The 23,965-nt window shown below is 44.7% G+C and overlaps 1 protein-coding gene and 1 long non-coding RNA gene across 2 annotated transcripts in view; one reads left to right on the top strand and one right to left on the bottom strand.

Annotated features, from left to right (window-relative positions):
- Window positions 1-10,411: 10,411 nt before the first annotated feature.
- On the bottom strand, window positions 10,412-19,067 carry LOC138573345 (uncharacterized). Its single transcript, XR_011303921.1, has 4 exons — window positions 18,878-19,067; window positions 11,283-11,393; window positions 11,022-11,156; window positions 10,412-10,913 (listed from the first exon to the last, which is right to left on the bottom strand). It is a non-coding gene; the product is annotated as an uncharacterized lncRNA (long non-coding RNA).
- Window positions 19,068-19,178: 111 nt separating this feature from the next.
- RAB8A (RAB8A, member RAS oncogene family) overlaps window positions 19,179-23,965 on the top strand; it is a 262,885-nt gene continuing 258,098 nt past the window's right edge. Inside the window, exon 1 of the mRNA XM_069649328.1 lies at window positions 19,179-19,354. Coding sequence (XP_069505429.1) covers window positions 19,213-19,354 — 142 coding nt within the window. The 5' untranslated portion in view covers window positions 19,179-19,212. The remainder of the gene's footprint in view (window positions 19,355-23,965) is intronic.

The following is a 23,965-nucleotide window of genomic DNA, read 5'->3' as shown; positions in this document are numbered from 1 at the left end:
AAACGTACGCCAGTGGAAAAACCAGCAGCAGGGCCGGGGGCGCACCAAAAGCCTTGCATCCCAAATGTCCTGTTATCCTTCTTCAAGACCAAACAGAAGAAACGCAAACTAGAAACAGAGGACGAAATCACTGATGCGGAAATTCTAGAAGTGATAGAGGGGTCTCTCCCTTCGACAAAAGAGAGGAAAACGGATACAGATATGACAGACAGTGAGAGCAAAATCGGAGATGGTGAAAGGAGATCAAGAGTAGCGGATCAGCCAGGGGTCAGCCCAAATAAAATGAAACAAAAGGAAGCAAACGTAGAGGAAACAAGCCAGGCAATTCAGCCTAGCCCAAGGGAAAAAATGTGCCTAAATGAGACCGAACAAAAGAAAACAAACACATAAGAAATAAAACAGGTAAATCAGCCTATCACGAAAGATAAGGAGATGCAGACCAAAGAGATTACCGCGGGAAAAGACCTGCCGACTGAATCGACAAGCCCAAATAAAGCCGTCAGGGAAGAAAATACAGCATCAGACACTCTAAGGAAGGTGGCTGACCTTCCTAAAGCCCCCTCGGAAATTAGCGAGAGCCATTTTATCCCGCAGCTGGGGCCTGAAGCAACCAAATCGGGGCCGAGTACTAATTTAAGGAGAAACTCAATCTCCACTGAGTCACTGATCCATGGCGCAGACACACTGCCAATGTCGAAAACAACGTTACAAAGCGGGCCCCAAAAATGGACTGAACAGGAAGAGATTCGGGCCCTACTAAAAACCCGGAACCGCCATGATTTAGTACCAGGCGAAATCCCAAGAAAAGAGCAGAGGGACCTGCAAGTACCACCTGAAAGTCCAAAAAGAAACTTGAGACCCGAAATACAGGCCAGAAAGAAAATAAATAATGAGACAGGGATATATCAAGAAGGCGCTCTATGCCCAAGAGCTCAAATGAGCGATCAATCCTGGACAAAAATCCACCACTAGCATACAGAAAGAGGAGCAAAATTAACCAGGCAAGTCAAAGAAGGAGGAACAATAGATCCAATTGCCTCTAAAACACTGCTCTGAAGTATCTATCGCGACAGCTGGGACCTCGATATGGGATATTTCAACTACCCAAACCGAAACTGACCCGGGCAGGGAAAGTTTGAACACGCCTGCCAAACACAGAAGACACAGTGAAATTATGATCGATTCCCAAAAACCATCCCCAAACAAAAAACCCGATATGACCACAATTATGGCGGCGCTTACGATTGCACTTGCACCATTCTGCAAATTATATGAAACAATCAGTGATACGGCAAAAGACAACACTACACTATTGTGCAAGATGCAATCTAAGCTAGAGTTTCTGGAGGGTTATATTACAGCCGCAGAGATCGGAAAACAGCAAGCAGTAGTCAATTTGGGAGGAGAAATGGGCCAATCTAGAGATGGAAAGAAAAGAAGCACTAGCTACAAAATAAATTGTAAAAAAATGTATGGACAGAGCCTGTCAAACAACGGCGAAGTGGGATAAGAAAGAAATGGAATCAATCTTCAATAAGCAAAAATCAAAAAACGTGACTGATCTCTCAGAACTACAAACTCAGAATATGATTGGGGCCGCAAAAATAGTACCAGCAACGACAAATCAAAAGAAAAAAGTGGCTCTGTGTTTGGCAAGTGAAACTATCACAGGTCAATCAAACAAAATAAAAATAGCGTCATCCGAATCCAAAAAGGAAGATGAAATAATCAACTTAACCCAAAGCCCTGAAACTCCATCTCATAAAATTGCGGCAACGAAAAAAAACTTGAAACCGACTGAAAAATCACCGAGAACGGTGAATGAATTCATGAGCGTAAGTGGACTGATGGACTTATCATTACATCTCGAAGCAGACGTGCAGGGTGAAGAGCACACAAGTCCAGACGGACTAGCAAAAGAAAGCAAATCTGTCCCTGAAAGAAGGAGGGAAACAAATAGCGACGAAGCTCTAGTTAGTTCAATGCCTAGCCATGGATCACCCCCCCTGAATCAAAGATTAGACAGGTGCTACAAAGGGAAAACAAGTAAAAGGGGTGAGGGGGAGAGCAGAGAAATTGAACTTAAATACTACTCGGAAAAAAATAATAAGAACCCAGACAACACCGAAAAAGAATCTAGAGTTTTCAAACTAGAACAAATATCTTGCAAAAGCAGATACATTGTGCTTAACAGGAAAACAATATTGTACTTATTAAGTAAGGTACACTGCTTACGACATCTGAAGTCCGAAGACTTTCTACTAATAGAACCCTACCATCGTGATCAAAAGGCGAAGTCCTATCTACACATCCAATCCAAGGCACTAAAAAGAGTGCCGGAGAAAGCCTATAAGACATAGGACAAGCCGGATTTATCTTGACGGAAATAGGTACGTCAAAAACAGACCTAAAAGCGCAGTCCTCAAAGGAGAAAGAGAGCCTTAAATGGCACTATACATCTAGAACAAAAGAACTCTACAATAGAAAAAGATATGCCCCCTCGGACCATATGGAACATGAAAACCGTCGGCAGTACGAGTGGGAAAAAAGGGGGAGGAGAAACGAAAGATATAGACGAACAGACCCCGAATATAGGGAAGATCGAAAAGAAGAACAATCCAGGTATGGGGGTCGATCCCAAGAAAGAAGGGAACGACATAGAGCTGAAACTGTGGCTCAGTTGCAAATGACCAAGACCAGGAGTGAAAGGTCGGAAGAGGAGTGTAGAATGATAAAAGATCGAGAAATGAAAATGGGAGAGAGCCAAGAATTTAGACAACGAAAGGGACCGTGCAATTGGCTGAAATAAACGTTAAACCCTCAACAGGACAAATAGCAACCACCAGGAGGTGGGTCCAGAAGCACACCGCCTCCAACCTACTACCAAGCAACGACTCCTCCGAAATTGATCTCGATGGCCTCATGGAACACGAGAGGCCACAGACACTTGACGAACCCTGAAAATCAAGATCTGGGGGTTTTCGACATCCTATGTCTCCAAGAGCACTGGCTAACAGAAAAACCATCTTTAGACGGCTTTCAGATAGCCTTCTCTCCTGCCATAAAAGGCTTGCTGGGCTGTCCGTCTGCTGGACTCCTGCTAGCAATAAAGGCAGGTTCAGGAATTTCCATCATAAAAACGATATACGAGTCGTATGGCATACTGGCAGTCTCTACAACATGGACCCAAGTTGACGAAAGGAAAAAGGAATGTGAAAAAGAGAAATTAGCTTTGATAACAATATACTGGAACCTGGAAAAATCTACAATATCAGATTTTTGTAACCAAATAGCAGGAACCATTGACGACATCATTCTTGAAGATCCACAAACGCACATAATAATCTGTGGAGATCTAAATGCCAACTGTAGCAATGAAAATGAAAATAGGGTGAAAAAGATAAAATCTTCAGGGGAACACAGAGGACAAGTATGGCTGAGGCTAATGAAATCGAGAAATCTCCACAATGTGGCCTCTCTGAAATCCTGGAATATAAATACTCCCACATGGGAAAGGGGCAATTCTAGCGCAAACATTGATTACTTTTTCATTTCCAACAGTCTAGTGGCATGCATAGAAGACTACTCAGTGATAAAAACCCAAAAGAGTGACCACAATCTGTTGGCTATAAAGTGGAAAGCACTACGACCTGTAAACAGCCACTACAACAACCAGATTCAGTCGAATAATCAACAAAACCGAGTAAGTCTGACTGCGGCTAACATCGAGTCCATTATTAAAAAATACAAAACCAGCATCCACGAGCAAGGGGAAAAGACCCAAAGGCCGGACTATCTTCCATTCCTACTCCAATACAGATCGAAGAAGTCAGCGAAAAGGCAAAAGGCAAAACAAAACAAACATACATATATTTGACAACCAGATCGCGAAAAGAAAAAGATCCCTGAGAAAATTGAAAAGAAAAATAAAAAATGATAATTCACCTACAGCATGGAACAAATGGAAAGATGAAAATTTAAAATACAAAGCCTGGATCCGAGGTCACAGACATGCAATGTACCAAAAAGATGCAGAGGACATGCTTTGCACGTTAAGCATCAAAAAAACTGGTGACTTCTGGACACTTATCAAGAAACCAGATAAGAACGTGGACAATCAGATCGTAACCGCAGTGAGTGAAAATGCGTGGGCACATTTTTTTGAAAACTTGTTTATGGCACCGGAACATCTCCCACTGGCGGCCGAAGGACCAGTTATAACACCTTGGATCGATATTTCATCGATAGACGACATAAAAAGTGCAATCCTCAACCTAAAGAATTCTAGAGCCCCTGGTCCAGATGGGCTATGTAACATCGAGCTAAAACAAAATCCGGAAAAATTGGCTATTTTCATCAGCTCTATCTTCACTCAATGCAGACAGACAAAATCTATTCCGACGTCCTGGGTCACTGCGTGGTTGTGCTGATTTTCAAATGAGGGAATAGAGAAGAGCCGCGTAATTATAGACCTATTGCCCTACTAGATATAATAGGTAAAATCTTTGCAACTCTCCTCCTGCACCATTTCCAAATTTGGGCTAGAACCTCTCTGGCCTATGATTCTTTCCAAATGGGATTCCTAAAGAAAGGGAGCACGTCACTCAACATCCTAATCCTCAATCTCATAAAAGCCAAGGTAAAGCAAAGGTCTCCTACGGTGTTCCTTGCGTTTGTGGACTTATCACAGGCCTTTGATAAAGTTGACAGGCGGATGCTGTAGAGCAAACTTAAAAAATGGAACTGCCCAATGGAAATATTAGACCCTGTGATGGCCCTGCACACCAACACGACACTAAGAGTACGTTTAAACAACCAAGGCCTTCTGTCTAAAGAGATAGCAGCGGAGAGAGGAGTTAAACAGGGCTGCCCTCTGGCCCCGGCACTATTTATTGCCTTTTTGGGAGAGATAAAAGACTCAGAAACACCTGCTAAAGCGTTCCCTCTACGAAGATGATTTGATATTACTAGATCAAACCCAAATTGGCTTACAACGCCAACTTACAAATCTGGCGCAATACATGGAGCAAAACAATCTGAAAATAAAAAAAACAAAAACAAAAATAGTGATCTTGGGGAAAAGTGCAAAGATGACCCGTCCAGGGTACAAATGGGTGTTGGACAAATCTGAAATCGAAGTGGTCCATAGTTTCAAATACCTAGGAGTTCAGATAGACCACTCAGCAAAAGAAGCATCTATGCAGACCATCCTTTGGGGAAAAGCAAAAAATCTTGCTGCTCAAATGAAAGTCATCGACAGAAAATATGGCAAATGTTCATTAAGTCCGGTGATAGCATTCTACAAAGGGAAAATTGTCCCAACACTGACTTATGGCATGGGGGCAACACTGAGCATGCCTAACGACATCTGGCGGAAGCTAGAGAGTTATGTCTGGAAGACGGTCCTAGGACTCCCAAACTCAGTGTCAATGGATCTTATCAGAAGAGAGCTGGGACTACTCTCTCTGGAAGCGACAGTGACCCAAAGCGCAATGCAACTTTTCAGGAACACTCTAATGACAGATAGGTCACCCATATACAAGATCATAGCAGCAGAAATAGCAAATCGCCACTTAAGTATTCTCAACAAATGGACAGACAGGCTCAAAGAAAAGCTTTCTGAGATCGCATGCACAGAAGAAGATTTGAAAATAAATCCAGCAAGAGTGAAATCTAAACTCCAGGCTCAAGACTGGATAATGACCCTGGAGGAAGCGCATGCAAACATACTGATAAGAGATCTTCCACCTAACTTTAACAGACTGAAGGAGCCGGTGGCATACTGCTTGAAATTCCCAAACAAACATCTAAGGAAAAGGTACATGAGAGCGCGATTTAATCTTCTGCCGACACGTGAAATCATGGCGATCCGGATGCAATCCAATGACAAAACTTGTCGGCTCTGTAAGGAATTATCCAAATCAGAAACAATAAAGCATCTCTTACTGCAATGTTCAGAGTTGACAAATGTAAGAGCCACATACCTACACAACCTTCGTACAAACCATTTAGAACTGCTTGAAGATGAAGACTCAAAATGGTGGAATAGGTTGATGTCAGGGGAGAAAACAAAGTGGACTATTGCGTCTGTTAAAATCTTGGAAAGCGCTTTTGAAATGATCACCCTTCGATCCACCTTGGTGATCAATTCTGAAGACCAAAGTGTGAGGGAGTTACCCTAACAAGAGACTGGCAGTGATACAGCTCCCCTGGCGTTCTCTCGCCGATTACTGTGTGAAAACAACGCCTGTTGCTCCGGTATTTTCTATTATGTGGCTCTTTAGAGATGAGCAACAAGAGTTTTGTAAAAATTGCTAATGTAATTAAATACAAAGTAATAAAAAAAAATAATAAAAAAGTGCTTCTATCTCTTAAGACTACTTGGGGGGGGGCTGCTCCCATACCTCTCTTTTCCACACAGAACCCTCACAATCATGTCCCTGATACTCACAAGAGTTGACTATGCAAACATCCTCTACTTAGAAATGTCAGAAAGACTCACCAAAAAACTCCAACAGGCCCAAAACACAGCAGCCAGGATTCTCCTAAGATTAAAACGGAAGAAACCACATTCTTCCAGCTTTGAGAAGCCTCCATTGGCTACCAGTAAAAAAAAACGCATCAAATTCAAAGCCCTTTGCATTGCCCATAAATCCCTACACAGACAGGGAGCCAAATTCCTGCTGGCCAAGATCTGCCACTACCAGCCAAGAAGGGACCTAAGATCAAGCGACGGCCTACAAATAGAGACAAAACAACACGAAAAGAGGAAATTCGGAGGAACAGCATTCTCATCCCTAATTGCAAACCTATGGAACACCATGCCCAAAGAAATCAGAACCATAGAAGACCACATCACCTTCAGGAAACGACTACAAATCTGGCTATTCAGCAGGCAATAACAAGTGCTAAAGGACAATGAAAGTCAGAAAAAAAGAATAAATAAACTTGCGGACCAAAAGAAACACTCTGGGACGCTGTCACCAATAACAGTGGCAAAACCAAGGAGGACCAGAATACCCCACCGCCCATCTCCACCACCCCACCCCCAGTCATGCCCACAACTAATGAGATCTGTGAAGAGTAACCCACCCAATTTATCAGACAGACCCAGGGAAAGACACCCCACGTGCAATTCATGCACTCTGGAAAGCCCAGATAAGGAACGCATTAAGCGGAAGCATCACCATAACAATTGCTCACCCACACATCTAGGGTCGCCCGGTAAATCTCCACTTCCTCAAACTTATTAACACCAGCCGGGCACCAAATTTAGAAGCCAACCGCACAACAGGCCAAAGCATAACTGCCCTGCCTAATCCCTGCTGAGTAACTAGGCACACACTGGGTACAACCAACCCCTGTCCTCAAACCCATAGGGGAAGTCAGCCACCATGCTTGGAGAGGAGATGGGGCTGGCCGATGGACTGCACCAAGAATGTGAGAGAGCACCAATGAACGGCAATCAAAGACGCACTTCAGAGGCACTGCAAATTAACCGATGTACTAACCAATTTCCCCCCCACCTGCTCCTCCAACATAACCAATGCCACTATACACAACTAGGGGCTAGCCACACTACACATTAACACACCGAGAATTAATCTAATCCTCGCACTCAACCAGCTCTCTGAGACTCTGGTAGTAACCTTCGAGGAACACACTCTCGCACGTAGTTCATAAATCCACCGACACTACACAAATGCACACCAACACAATACATCACCTAACAGTCCTCTGCGACTTTGGACCCCCATATGGATACAACTAGCCAGTGCACAGGACTACAAGCCCACACTAATCACATAGGACCCACATACCCAACACAAACACTAGCACACATCCGAGGCACTGAGTCCTACCCATATGCTTACAACATGCGGGGCCTCGAATCAAACCAACTACCACACGCAAAACAATGCACACAGGCGCGAGTTCCACCTGGTTCTGAACCTATCCTAGCATCCTATCCTCACCAACAAACCCTGCCCTCTTCTCTTGCAGAGCCACATGAGTGCTTGGAGAATTCACTTGGGTGGTAGCAAATGATGGTATAAATCAACATACCATAACATATATCAGCACCATCTAAAGGCTGTGTGAAGCCAAGGAAACAAGAGATGAAAACCTTTCTGGGGCGCACACCAGGTATCATAACAAGACAAGTAGAGAATCAAGTTGTTTTTGTGGAACAGTTGCATTGTGGATTAAGAGAAATTGAAGGAACTGATATCTTCAAGCACAGAACAGAGGGAAGAGAAATCCAGGGGAAGGGAACAACCCTCTGGAACAAGGAACTCTGTCATTCTCGAACTTTTGTGTTGGAGTTACGCATTATTCTTTTGAACATTTATAAACCACATAAGGCCAAACAAATTCCCCTTTTCACCTTAGAGTTTATTTTGTTAGAGTGTGAGGGCCAGAATAGTACTTTGGACACAGGACGGTTTTGCTTTGGAAATTTTGACATTGACAGGCCTGGTTTTAGGTAGGAAATACCTTCAGTGCAGGGACAGTGGGTCATTTTCCCACACCTTTTATTTGAATAAAGGTCTTTGACCAAAACGATTGACCCTGTGTGTGTTAATGTTAAAGGATATTTACACCACGCACTGTTACCACCGGAGTGGTCCCCTGATGCTCTGGTGGCTCTGAAAGGCAAGAGGGTAGGGTAAGTTAGTAGGAAAGTTCGGGGGAAAGAGCAAAACAGCTGTGATGTGCTTTTGCCAGCTTCAGTTCGGTTATCACCGTCCGCTGAGGTTAGTTGTATTTTTCGGTTGGTGGCCTTCATGTGCTGTTGTGCGAGGCTATGTGTGGTCTGTTTCGTTGTTGCGGTGTAGTGAGTGCGTGCGGTTTGGTGCGCTTTGGAGGCATGGTTGTGGTAAGTTCAGAGTTTGAACGGTGTATGCAGAGGGATTCCTTTTTTATTAGTAGGGTTGGTTATAGACATTACCATCTAGATGTGACGCACACTAATACTCACACTTTCTGTCTAGATGTGACGCAAGCTTGAAATTACAATTCTGTCGAGACGTGATGCAAGCTAATATTCACATTTTTTTTCTAGATGTGAGGCAAGCTAATATTCACGTTTCTTTCTAGATGTGATGCAAGATAATATTAACATTTCTGTCTAGATGTGATGCAAGCTAGTAACCACACTTCTGTCTAGATGTGACACAAGCTACTAACCACAATTATGTCTAGATGTGACACAAGCTAATATTAACATTTCTGTCTAGATGAGACACAGGCTAATATTAGCATTTTTGTCTGGATGTGATGCAAGTTAGTAACCACAATTCTGTCTAGATGTGACGCAAGCTAATATTAACCTTTCTGTCTGGACTAGTTAGCGCAGTTAGAGTACAGTCGACCTAGATGTGAGATGTCGCTAGCTAACAGTTCTCCTGGATGTGATAAATGGCTAGACAACACAGTTCACATCTCTGTGAGTCTATATGGGGGAACAGTTGCTAAATCGAAATGAGTATGTGCAGACTACAAGCTATTGGGTTTGGGATCATAACACATGAGAGAGGTGGGCCAGTTTGTGTCTGAGTTTCATTCCTGGCTCTTCACATTAGCTCAAAACTAACAGTTACCAAGAGCTACTTTTTGCTCCCCATGCCAACTGGTTCCTTTCAAACATGCATGCGTGAATTAGCTTTAAAACTTTGGTGATGTAAATAAAGAAGCATTAGGACGGATGTAAACATAATGGATCATACGTAATGGGGAACAAAATGTAAGTGTTCTTCTCATGTGGAAGTCAGGTTTGCAGTGCGCAATGTACGGACAGCTGGTTCCCCAGCAGTAGTTCCTGCCTACTGAGTGATGGCAGATACCTACGAGTTGCTTTTAGTCTCCTGCTCATTGAATCTTAATTTTGAACCCTGCAACTGCCATGTTACATTCACTCTTTGACTGCACTCCTTTGTGGTACTGGGAAGAGAGGGGATTGATAACCAGAGACACTGAAGAGTTGTCTGACAGGGTCATTAACCAGCAAGCATACATCTGCCCCTATTTAATAGGGCTCTGGTGCTTTAATTCCCAATTCCCGTTTATCATTCCCTTCTTTAAACAACAGAAAAATGATAATTCAGAGAGGTCTCCTACGGACTTTCCCAGACTCTTGATGTATTGGAATCATCATGTGTAAACAAGAAGATGTACCCTTCCTAGTGTACGAAGCTCAAGGCTATAGTACTTTATTGGTACAGGAGTATACTCCTGTCCATAGATTAGTGTACAAGTTGGTCTGTTAAGTGGTAGATCCAAACCTGAGGAAAAAGGTATATTAACCTCTCACTGAGCTAAGACAAACCAGAGGGTAGCAAACAAGGGTTTTATTTGCTAATCGTACAGGTAAATATTCAGTACATAAAGCTTAAAAGAAGGTGTTGAAAAATGCAACATAAATGAACAAAAGGTAAAGACAACATATAATACCATCAATAAATACTCCGAAAAAGGGAGAGAAGTGCAGTATTTACAACAAAGTGAACAAAAAATTCTATATTAACAATATACAGATCAATCTTGAGCAAAGGTTTTTATCTTTCGTTTTTTGCATAACAGTGTACCAATTCATGTGAACACACAGGTCCTTTGTGAATAAATCCCAAGGTCAAAAAAGTGAAAGGTGATGGAAGCTATACCATCGCCCAATTTCATAAGGGTATCCTTGTTAAAGGAAAGTCTCTTAGTCGGGTATTGCTTTACAACAGTATGTGTTTCCAGGGTCCTATGGAGAATAAGATATCTTGATAGCCAACGTGGCAGAGACTGAGTGAACAGAGTCTGATTCAGGCGGGAACAAATGCATGTGGCTGTTCCCGGATTGACACGTTTCGGCGGAAGTGCATTAAGGTAGCGTCCGCCTTCTTCAGGGCTCCGTAGGGGCGACCCTGCAATGTGGATAGAGTGCTACAGTGAGTGATTTATAAGCATGCCAATAGTCATTTGGCATATGTGACAATATGTCTGTTTTCTCAAGCACCGAAGCGGCGGCTTACCTGCCGGTGCTGAAATCCCAAAGTCTCGGTCTTCAATCACCAAAGGGCAAAAGGGCTGGGCAAAGAAAGTACTCAATTGGGTCCTACTGGAAGGTGGGCAGGCCCAGGGCAGTAGTCGTAGTGTTGAGCGTTGTTCTGCGCAAGAGACAAAAGTGGAGGTAGAAAAAATATACTGAGGATGTTTTATGGACCTCACTACTGGCTTCAGTGGCTTGCAGGCAAATACTGATGCAGGGTGCAGTGAATACATAAAACAGGTACCTGCAAGAACGCAAGTGAAAGTTCACTGGATGGTTAAAGAGCTGGGATGGGTGCGCAGAAAATCTTCATCAGCATCAGGCGAGATGTCTGCAAACAGTCCTAGGGGGATCCCTGGACAGAGAAAGAAAAGAACAGCCCAGGGTGAGGTGGGGAACCAAAGTTGACTGGTCCATAAATATTAGGCTATGGATTTCATTGCGCTGTCCATGTGTAGGACATAAGAGCAAGGTGCGGGATAAAGTCATTTGCACATACACAAATAGTTACCAGCCGTGGACGTTAGTTCTATTCGTTTCGTGGTGTACAAAAGGGAGAGGTAGTTTTATCCCTCCCTCAGGTGTCCTTATTGTGCTTATAGGTCAACCCCTTGTGGCCGTGTGTACAGGGTATAAAGAATAGCTAGTTAATCTGAGGTCAGGCCAAATACCGCACCCGACGTGTGTTAATAGGTGGGCAGACATGCTGCAACCTCTAAGCGTTAGCTTACCTAGCACGGCGGCTTCTACAGTCCAGTCGCGCGCGGAGAGGAACACTGTCTGGCTGGACAGGGGCCGTGAGTACGCGTTGCAAGTGAAGGCGTGGGCGCTGGATGCCGTTGTGGAAGAAAAACAGCGTCCATGGCAACCGCGCGGGGCCCGAAGCTCCATGACGCTAACCAATCCCCTGCAGACACGGAAACAGTGTTGTGCAGGGGTGGAGGCGCGCATTCCCGTTTGTTATGGGAAAGGTTGCTATGGGAACTAGCGACGGCATGCGGCTGCTGCCGCTGCAAAGCTGCTCGTGGAGCGGCTAGGACTCATCCCGCGGGGCTGATACAGGTGAAGAAGGGGGGGTGGGAGAGGGTGGAGGGGGGAGTCGGAGGTGGGGCAAGGGGAGAGAAATTGATTTGAGAATGGTGTGTCCCAGCACTGTGAGAAGTGGGACAGGGTTGGTGGTAACAAAGCACGTGGGCTAGAAACCTCATGTGCATGGTGCCTTTGCCCCAAAAATGTGTGGTGTGAGAAATGCTCACATGCAAATCCAGGGGCGATTGAAAAGCCCAAGGGGGGGGGGCAAAGTGCGCAATTGTTGCTACAAGATAAACGGAGGATGTATTGAAGGTGGTATATTGAGAAGCCAGGCAAGATACGTGGTGAGGTGGCATACAACAAGCTACTCATGGATATTTGCACTTAAATACAGGGCTGGAAAATCTCATTCAGACCGTGGTGGTATGTGTCAAGGCAGTGGATCCATCTGGATTCTTTTTTAAGAAGGCTATGTTGTATGTCTGCCCCGCCTTTCACCTTTTCCACCACCCACCACAGAATATCGTTGGGGGTGTGATTCATCATTAGGTAGTGCTCCACTAAGGGGGCTGACAGGTTCTTACATCTAATTTTGGAACGGTGTTCTGAAATCCGTGTGTTGACAGCCCGGGTTGTTTGGCCTATGTATCTGAGGCCACATGGGCACTCAATGCAATAGATCACGTTGGAACTTTTGCAATTGGATAGGTCTTTTAGGATCCATTGTCGTGTACCAATGGGAAAGGATTTTATCTTCTTTGTAAATTTGCACGCGACACAATTACCGCAAGGGAGGTGACCTTGTAGAGGTCGGAGTGTGCGGGAACTGCCGCATGTGGTATCCGGTTGGTAAAGAGAGTGTACCAAATGCTCTTTAATATTTTTGGCGCGTTTGAAGGCGAACCTCGGGAATTGTTCATCAGGTAGGTTCAGGCGTGCTATATGCCAATGTTTCTTAATGATTTTCTTCAATTGCGCTGTGTGTGCACCGTATGTCACCACGCAAGTCATGCGGGTCTCGAATGGCTGGTGGTCGTCCGGTGTTGGATGAATGAGGATATCCCGATTTGTATACTGGGCTCGTTTCTTGGCCTGTGCAAGTTGTTTCTTCGGATAGCCTCTAGCTCGGAGATGAGCAGTAAGGTCTTCCGAGTGTTGCTTGTAGTTCACAACCGAGGTACAGTTCCTCCGGATGCGGAGGAATTGTCCGTAGGGTAGGTTGTCTCTTGTGTGTGATGGGTGATTACTAGTATAGTGCAGGAGGGTGTTCCTGTCCGTGGGCTTTCGGAAAAGGTCACATTGTAAGATACCCTCCTCATGTCTGATAGTCAGGTCCAAAAAATTAATCTCCGAGTTGCTCTTTTCGATGGTGAATTGAATGTCCCTATTGCAGGTATTTAGCCATGTCCAAAAACCTGTTAACTCAACATCAGAGCCCGTCCAGATAAAAATGACGTCATCTATATAGCGATGCCAATTGGTGATCTGCGCCTGCCATTGGTTCTGGTCTGAGAAAATATGGTCATTCTCAAACTTGGCCATATACAGTATTGCCAGGCTTGGGGCGAATGCCGCACCCATGGCCGTGTCTTGAAGGTGAAAAAGTTTTTGCAAAGAGCGATCTCCATTAGTTCCAGGACAAAATTGGTCAGGGTCTTATGGGGAGTGGGGTCAGCGGACATCCACTCTCGGGCACACTCGATGGCATCCGCATGGGGGATGTTCGTTTAAAAGGACTTAATGTCCATTGTCACCAAAAGTTGACCTGTGGGGTCAAATGAAAGACCCTCAAATACGGAGATAGTGTGCGTGGTGTCTTTTAGATATGTACGTGTTTGGGTACTGATAGGTTGGAGAAAATGATCTACAAATTTGCACAGGGGCTCCAAGATTGAGCCACAACCAGATACAATCGGGCGGCCAGGTGGTCCTTATGTATCTTAGGAAGGGCGTAGAAGCATGGTGTTCTCCCCGAGGGTTTGGTCAGGAAAGCTGCCTCTTTATCAGAGATCCAGTCTCGTTCTTGTGCAAAGGCAACTGCGTTGCTTATTTCCTGACAGAGATCCTTAGTGGGGTCTTTGCGGAGGATACTGTAGCTATCTCTGTCATTGAGAAGCTGCAGAACCATGTCTTTATATTGTGTGTTGGTCATTATCACCAGGCCTCCTCCTTTGTCGGAGGGTTTAATGACGATCTTTTTATTGCTTTGTAGTGGCTTCAAAGCTCGTCTCTCCGCTATACCAAGATTATGTTTAGTTCTCAAGGTACAGGTTTTCAAACGGTCTAGGTCCTCCAACACACATCTCTCAAATGTGAGGAGGTCATGCGGGACCTGGCCGTCAGTTGGAGTAAAGGTGGAGGGTTGTTGCAGACCGGTGTCATCTCTATCAGTTTCCTCATCCAGGCTATGTTCTTGGAAAAAGGTGCGCAATCTCACCTTACGGAGGAAAGTGCGTACCTCCATTTTTGTATCGTACCAATCTGTGGAAGCTGTTGGTACGAAGGAAAGGCCTTTGGATAGGACTGATAGTTCGGATTCTGAAAGATCAAGCCCGGCTAAGTTAAAGACCGGGGTCGTAAGGGAGGTACCAGTTGGATTCAGTACCTCGGCCGGCGTCGGCGTTGATTTGTTCTGCCTCCGCGGGCGGGGAAACCCCATTGTGGTTGTGCCCATTGGGGGTTGCCAAAACCTCCACCTAAAAAAGGAAAGAAAGCTGGGGGAGGTTGGGGGGGATATGCAAGATTTGCCTGTTGTCGACCCTGTTGTGGCCTAGATTGGTCGTCTGAGGAGGACCCACTACTTGAACCTGAGAGATTGACGCCCCATACACCGATTTCTTTGTGGTCTTGTGTTAGGATTACCAGGTATTGTCCCCGGGTTAAGGTCTGAAATGTAATTATCAGAAATTTATGGATACACTACTTCTAACTGAAATTCTTTAATGTCCTTTTGGAGCTTCTTAGTCTTTCTGGTGAGTGTGGTGGATTTGAAATCGTCAAAAAGTTTGTTAAGGTCTGAAATTTGATTTTTAGCATTGGTGATGGCGGTACTAGTCAAGAAAGTGGTTTCTTCCAGATCTAGATCTTTCTGTATGGCGCTACTGATGCGTTGTGCTGTGTTAATAGTGAGGACCATCAGGTCCCGGCTGCATTTAGTTGCAATGTAGCTAAAATGTGTCATGTACTCCTTATCGTCCAGGAATAGACATGGTGTGTTTCGAACTATTAAACCACTGGGGATGATGTTGGCTTTCAGGTACTCCCTCAGGAAGTGTGTGTGGAGTTCTGTTCGAAAACACTTTTTCTTGAGGCGTAAGAGGGTTTCCCCTGAGTTAGATGCCCCTACCGGAGGATTTGTGCCAGTGGGGTCAAAAAAGGAAGGGCCTGAGATGGTGTCCTGAATCTGTTGATCCGTGAAACTCAAAGTCTGGCTTTCTGCCATACCAAATATCGAACAGGTAGTGGGTAAGTCTACACAGACTACTGATTGGGTCCAAAATGCTCAGCAACCCTAGGTGATTGAATACCGAGTATCAGTATGTTTGGGAGAGAGAATCAAAAAAGAGAAAAGGTGGACTACAATTAGAGGTCATATAGAACAAAGTCCTATGTCATAAAAGTATACCCTAAAGCAACAAGGTTGCTGGAAATATCATAAACAGCCTAACTAAACAGCAATCCCAATATTTTGCCATTCCAGGACAGAGAAAATAAATGATTGTTAAGACTACTGCAATGAAACAGGAAATATACAATCAACAATATGACATACCCTACCCAAAACGTCCATCCCATTTCTGTGTAGTCATTCTTTTGCCTTTCCATCGCCAGCATTAACAAAAAACACTTGGTTTCCCCACGAGGACGAGCATGCAAGTGCATCAACCTGGTATCCTCCTAGCGATAATCCCTTGGAATTTTTAACAAGGACTCCCTACCTTATTGTCGGTATACACAAGGGGTGTTCGGTAGGAGGCATCCCAACAGTCCCATTCCGTACCACGTTGTGCAACAGGTCCGAGTAGCAGGCACCAACTGTTAACATGACAGGGAAAACAATAACTTTAGTTTTCTGTAGGTTGTGAGAAACCTAAAGGTGTCTCCCTGGCTAGTCCCCGGGGATCTGTCATCCAGGTGACCAGGACACGGCCATCGCTACTGGATCGAGCTCCTGCGGTGCACCAGTGAGGGAGGATCACTTGGATGGAGGGGATCCTCAGGAGTGGAAGTGGGACACTGACGGGTGAGACATGGTATTCCCCTTCCTTCAACACCTTCTCGCCATCCACTTCTATAGGATATTCAAAAACACTGCCCCCCCCTTCCAACACAGACACTTTCGCACAACACGAAAGACAACGGACTAACACCAGAGCCGTTTACCCGACATCTCCCAATACAAGGATCAGGCAATGTCAGCCAATTGACCAGAATTACACACACCTGATTGCCCTTTCCCTTCCCCACAGGGATAAAAAGTGGAGCAAGAGAGCACAGGACGAGCAAGGCAGACCGCACGTGGGAGCTAACTCAGCACGGCAGTTCAAGAGGAGAAGAAAGACACTGCATACCAAGGGGGTGACAAGGAGAGAAGCGACCTTGCCCTTTCCGACCAAGGCCTGGGAACCCTCCACAGAAGGAATAGTAAGACCGCGAACAATAGCCAGCATGTGTTGCAGCAGATGTTAACGGTACATGCAACCCTCCTCCGCTGATAACCAAGCCGGGGAGAGACGCTGGTCTCCGTGGAACTAACTTTGACTCCAGATACTCCGACAACCAAGCGGTTCATCACAGCCCGTGAGTTGAGGGGAGAGGGTGGCCAGAGGAAAGAGCCATCCCAGAAGGCACGAGACCTTATTGGAAAGTAGCAGAAGAAATATTTGAGGCGGACAGACTGATCATCAAGGGCGATCAGGTGATTCCTCCAGTGGGCATGAGGAAAGTAATGCTGTATAGGGCCCACTCGGGGCATTTAGGGAGCACCATGATGCAACGTTGTGTGAGAGAGGCCTACTGCTGGTCTGCCATGGATCAGGACATACGCACAATGATCGACAGATGTCACCAGTGTTTGAACAGCGATAAGAGGCTAAAGACAATACAGGCGCCACTCATACTCACTGAAGTTCCTGAAGGAGTGTGGCGCAAGGTAGGACTAGACTTTTTCGGCCCTGTGGAAGCGATGTCCCCTGAACATCGCTATGGAGTGGTCATGGTCGACTATTTATCAAAGCGGGTGCATGCCGAATTGGTACCAAATATAACCATGTCAACCGTCATAGAAGTTCTGACATCCGTGTTGCAGAGGGAAAGGCTACCCAACGACATTGTCACTGACAACAGAGTCCAATTAGTCTCACAAAAAATGGAGACTTTCATGAAAAAGGAAAACATAAGAAAAATAAAAGCAGTGCTGTACCACGCCCAGGGCAATGGGCAGGTGGAAGGAGTGAACCGGTTCATCAAGGGAGCAATACAGTTAGCGACGGCATCCGGAATGGATCCCATAAAAACGTTCAAAGAAGCCGTAGCAGCTCACCACTTGACCCCAACGGTGTCACCCTTCTGCATGCTGAGGGGGAGGAGAGCAGCGTCCACGTTGGTACCTCCATGGTTGGCTAGCGTAAGGAAAGACTAAGAGGTGAATATGGAAGATGTGGTACGGACGATAAAGAACAGCAAGGTCAAAATGAAGAAATTGAGCTAATCGGCAGAGAAATCAAGAGGGGTACTGGATCAAAATGTGCCTACTCTCAAAGATCAAGTTAGAGGATCCAAGTTCAGTCGGCCAATCAAAGTAGTACACAGAAGGACCAACCATGTCTGCACCCAAGACAGCCGCACATGGAATATGGAAGGTGTGGCAAGCATTCAAGAACACCAAGACCAGGAGGCAGATGGGGAACAGGAGTCGGAGGCACCCCACAGAGAAAGTGAGACCGAGAACGAGCTGCCAGAGGGGACATATAAAGCAATCCACATGCCAAAACAATCCACATGCCGGTTCATGAGTGTGAGAAGGAGGATTAGCCGAGGCGAGAGCGCAGAAGACCGGTGAAGTATAATGACTATATTATGGAATAAAACTTTTGTCTGGGTTATCAAAGGGAGGTATGTAGGATTACTCGCGAGACTCTGCAACGCTGAGTTATCGCGCACTTGACGTGAGAAGCGCAGAGACGCAGGAAGCAGTAGCCGCATTCGAGATGGCTCCATAGCTATGGAGCAAAAGTAGCTCCCGGCCACAGCTCTCAACCTTTCTTGTCCATTGGACGGGTGAAAATACCCAATTTTGCATTTGGCGGGTGAAAGCCCATTGATTCCTATGGGGGTGTAGGGAGCTTGGCGGGTGAGAGAGCTGCCGAAGTGGCGAGTGACACCCGCCAAAAGCATGTGAGTTGAGAGGTATGCTCCTGGTGCTCCTCCTGCATTTGGAGCCAGAAATGTACCCAAGGACGCAGAGACTACAAGAATGCCTCAGAGACTTAGACAATATGAGGCAGTTAAGCTAAACGTGTCTTGTGAATGAATGTACATATGTTGCCACCAGTTATTACAATTAAAGCTAAAGTTACAACCCTACAGAATGTCAGATCATTATTCATCAATGAGCTTTACGATAACATCAATTTACGTATTAGAAAGCGTGTTGCCATAACAGTGAGAATGTGGACAGTAGGTAAACATTGGATAATTTCGAATAATGCAGGATTTATCAAAAGTATGACTTTACAATTTTAAATTATTGACATAAATGGCAAATGTGCAGCTTGCTTCAAGTTACTTGCTTGGAAACATGCTTACTTAAAGCAGTCTTTTTCAAAGTTTCCTTTTTCGACTCATTGGCTTGAGCAGCTTGTGGTCCTGAGGCTGACAGCGTGTCATATGATGGTAGGGAGAAATGTGTGGCTAAGCCAATAGAGAAAGGCTGCGGCTCGCGGAAATGGGCCCGTGCGAGCACTTCCTGCTTTGGGCCGCTCAAGTAAACTTTAGCCCTCTGTGAGGCCAGCCAGCTCCCTCCGTTGCAGGGCGGGTGCCAGAGATGACGTAGCGACGCCCGGTCGGCCAATCGAAAGCTGCCGGCGTGCCTGACTGACGCAAGGCCGGACCAGTAGGGCGGTACGGCTGGCATTTCCTGTATGTGTTCGTGTTGTAATATGGCGAAGACGTACGATTATCTGTTCAAACTGCTGCTTATCGGCGATTCTGGAGTGGGCAAGACATGCGTCCTCTTCAGGTTCTCCGAGGATGCCTTCAATTCAACCTTCATATCCACCATCGGTGAGCGAAGTAGGGGCGGGCGGAGGCTGGGGTTTCACCGAGAACTCTGCACCTAGCGAGGAGGGGAGGCCAATGTTGGCATGGCACTGCGGGTGTCCCTTAATACCCTGGACTAGACGGGGAACTACCAACCTTAAGATGGGAGTCAGGCTGGGTCTCTTTCGATATCCGACCGGAAGGCCACTTCTATAGGAGCCCACAATCCTGGTTTTAGGAGTGGTGTTCAATATAGATCACAGGAAGAGGTGTATAGACCCTGTCATTTTTGGCCGATGGGGTGGCTGGATGCACCTTCGCTTTACCCGAGTTTCCCGAGCTAGCGTTTAATTTTTTATTTTTAAGGAGGCAGTCCCATGTAGAAGATCCGGGCCACACACCTTGCAATGACAGACCGTTCCCTGCAGCCTGCCACTCCCTAGGAAGGTGAGATGGAGCGAGAGTCCACGATCTCAACGACTTCTTAAAGATTTCGTCAGTGCGACTTGAGTCCAAACGGTTGACGATTTATACTCTGTCATATGAGTTAACCTTCTGCAGTAGTCGTGGAGTTCTATTCTTTTTTTGTAGGTACAGGGTAGAGATGGAGACTCGTTTAACTGGGTTACCTGTTAGGGACTGGGATTTGCACTGCTCATCATACTTGCCTAACCTCCGGGTTTTTATGCTCTTCTCGATAATGGGGCTGTGGCAAAAACATCAGTGGACATTTACTATGTTAATTCCCATTTGAACCTTTGTTACTCTTTGCAAGCTGCAGTTCAACAGTTGGCTAAAGAGTAACAGTAAGAATATGGGTACCACTGAGGTAGAGGTGCATGCAGCTCAGCTAGATCAGAACCCCCTCTCTACTTCATGAGATTATCCTGCTGGCCTGGCTACTTGCTGAAAGGTCAGCGTCGAGCAGAGTAGCCCTGGTCACGGTCGATCCTCCAAGATGAATCTTCGGGGGAGAGTAACCTCTTGTCATCCAGTGGCGATAATGTGGCTCACAAATTGAGCGTTGAACATTTTATTGAAACTTTGAATCCACATATATAATTAAATGCAAAAACACTCCATTCTATTAGCAACCTGGTGCCATGCTGCTAGCATTAAGCCCAGGAGAACGGCTGAGGAGGTTTCAGCAGGGATGGTACATCCAGTGGAAACAAATCTAACCAATGCACATATTCTTGAATCCACAACAGATAACCCTAATGTTTTTGAAATTGAGGTAGCTGTAGATGGAGATATCTTGGTTGTGAATGTGTATGACCCACCCTGATGGCGAGTTCACTGAAGTCTCCCAGCTGACCATTTATGATATACTTACCTCCTGAGTGTTCTGGAGTATAACTGGGTGGTGACTCCATGGTGTATCAACTATTCCATCACAAAGGGTGGGGGTTATCAATGTGCGCAGTATGGGAGCTGGGTGGTAGAAAGTCGTGAAAGCTGGTTGCTCTTGGTTTGAACTCTTTAATGATTTAGAGCTGCAAATGATAAATGGCACAGTCCAGGGTGATTTATCCACAGCTACGATGTGGAGAAATTGTGATAAATTGTTGTTTATTGATTATTTATGTGGGTGTTATGAGCTACTAGATGCTGCAGAGGCTAGGAGTTCTAGTTCACGGAATATAGTGATCACGCCTTGCTGTAAATTCTGAAATCGGCTGCCTAATCGAAGTAGTTGAGGTCCAGATTAATGGGGGTTTTAAGAGGTTAGGGTGGTCTGATCATAATTTTTATGCTGTTTCTAAATGTATCTATACTGTGGAGGATGAATATAAATGGGTGGCTTCTCCTGTAAAGAATGCAGATTGGATAATCTCTGTAACCAACAGATTTATGTCAAGGGGCAGCACTTAAGTTTGTAAAACGGGATGTGGCGCATGCCCGCCCGGTTGCCAAAATATCAGAGATGAGAAAAAATATTGCGACAGGCTTTGAAGAGAATCCATCATTGGATTTGCTAGGAAAAAGGAGAGAGGAAAAAAAGGACTAAAATAATTTGCTTAAAGCCCTACCATGCCTCTGATGATAATTGAGCTTGGCAAGAATGGTATGCTGCTCGCAATGCGAGAGGCACTAAGGAGCTATTTTAACAGTAAAAAAGGACGCAAGAACTGCCCTGGTTTGTTGTATAGGTGGGTTACTTGGGGTGCCTTTCTTGGGGAACACATAAGGTTAAGATTCCATTGATGATTTTAGTTATTCATTCTATTAATAGTGGGCTCAAACCGTGTGAAGCTCGTGGACCAGATGGTGATATTTGGTCTCACATTCTGTTGACTCTATTTGAAATGGTGGTAAAATTGGGCCTTTTCCTAAGTCCTGGATGCAGGCCCACCTTCTTATATTTAAGAAGGAGGACAGAGCAGGTCAGGTAATTATAGACTCCTGTCTTTGTTAGATGGTATTTTATATATAGTGGGGTGAGGACCCTCTTTTTAATTTTGGGGGGGCCTATGTCATGAGGGATGAGGGAATATAATAGTTTAGCGATACAACGAGACAGGCTACCCCACCTGTCACTAGCCGGTAGTGGATACAACACACGTTTAGCAGATCATTACATGTGGTCTGTACACAAGAGAGCACCCAAATTGCATGTAACAAATTAACAATTTTTATTTTTCATGTGATTTATAAAACGTAGCCTCACAGGGCTAATATCATAACCATTTTCATGCTCGTAGTTACCGGGAATAAACAATGCTTTTAGGCATGTTCAAAAAACCTCATACAATGTTTATTTGCATTTTTTTACAGTGTGGGTTAGTACAAATGGTGACTTAGAATGTGGTCGTGGTGACCCCAAATCTATCTAGTCTAATGGGCCAGGCAAAATATGTGAGACTTGTAGCTTGGGAAACATACATTAGTGGATAGTCACATACTAAGTTGCCTTCAGATAGGCTTTTGCAAGAGCCTATCCACAGTATAATGTACTATTTGTGAACACCCTGCTACAGCAGGCAAGAAAGAAGGATGCTCGCCCTCTTTGTGTACTTTTTATTGATTTTGCAGCCACATTTGACTCAATAAATCGAGCTAGGTTATGGGCTAAATTGGAAGCCTTGGGCGTGCTGAAGGATCTGCTTTGCGTCTGTCGACTAGTGCAACAGGACTATATGGCAAGAGTAGGATTGAATGGTTTGGCTGAATTATTCACATCTTTTCCCATCGAAGGGGAGTAAAACAAGGATGCGTTTTAGCACTGGTCCTTTTCAATCTATTCATGGCTGATGTTGATGGTATATTCAATGTCAAGAACTTCACTCCCAGGTTAGGCCACTCAAAGATTGTGTGGCACGCATGCGCAGATGAAGTGGTCCTTTTTGATAATGCCTACATGGAATCTGTATACATGCCTAAGCTGTTATTTGAATGACCTCACTGAATATGGATATGTCCAAATAAGAGGTTTGGGATGGAAGAGAGCAAAACAGTATACTTATACCACAGAGGGTACCATGGATAAAGTGTATAGCTATAGTTATCTGGGGTATCTATTGGGGGGAAAAAAGGCCAGATCAAACAAAGCCACCGCCATTATGCTCTCTGTTAAAAAAATGTGGGCAATGTGATGCTGGATGCAGTCTTACGGGGCTGATTGCGATCTATAGACCAACGTTAGTGTCTAGTATAATGTATGCACTTGAGACCTCTTATATCGCTCGCGATGACTGGGCAAATACTGTGGAAGGTATAATTTGGAGTATATTTAAAATAACGAGTGCAGAGGAAGGCTCTGTTTTAGCCTTGTTAAGGAAAGGAATTGAAAATAAGTCTTGTCCGATTTTACTTGAGTTTACTTGAGAAATAAATGAGGTTTTCTGAGCAGATAGCCTGGTGCCCAGATTTGGATGATGGAATTGGAGTATTGTGTATATTGCACAAAAAGTGTGCATGAAACAGGACTGGGTGAGGAATCATTACTGTTAGTAGTTAATACATGGGCACGTTTGCTAAAATGTGTTTCCTTACAAGAAAACTCAGTGGTATATTTATCTGTTTCCCTCTCCTGTGGTGAGGTAAATATTCATGCAGTTGCCTGTATTAGTGACCAAGGGTGCCTGGTCAGGAATATTCCGTGAAGAGCGCTCATGTAGAATGTGTGGACATCTTTCAAAAATTATATGTTTTTACCATTATGCTTTATATTATGCAAAACATGTCGAAGAGTTGAATTCAGGCATCCAGATAAGGTGCATACAAGGCCTTTTTACACATGAAAATCTTGTAAATATGCAAGCTTTATTATTTTCCTGTGTTTAGAGCAGACAGCGGTGCAAAGGTCCGGTTACTTGACAGAAACCAGAACGCTTCTTTTGATTTGTATCTACATGGATGTAATTGCAAGACATGGAGAAAAGCCTCTGAAACAGAGTGTTTCTCTCAAGCCTTTAAAAAACAAAAAACAAAAAAAACTGCACAATGTTATAAAAGGAATGATTTCTTTCCATTCAGCTTCTGCTGCGTTGATGCTCATGGAGCAAACGGAAGCACTTATTTTCCTAGCTTTTTAGGATTGTATAATTTAATAAGATGGAAAACTAAGTTGCAATTGATCTTTGTTTTTTTTCCAGTGAAAGCAAACCAGTATTGCACATTTGTATTTTTCAG

Source organism: Ambystoma mexicanum, chromosome 1p, assembly GCF_040938575.1.
Source record: "Ambystoma mexicanum isolate Mex_15411 chromosome 1p, UKY_AmexF1_1, whole genome shotgun sequence".
Lineage (NCBI taxonomy): Eukaryota > Metazoa > Chordata > Amphibia > Caudata > Ambystomatidae > Ambystoma > Ambystoma mexicanum.
The sequence above is the reverse complement of the archived record's forward strand: the minus strand, read 5'-3'. Positions and strand labels throughout refer to the sequence as shown.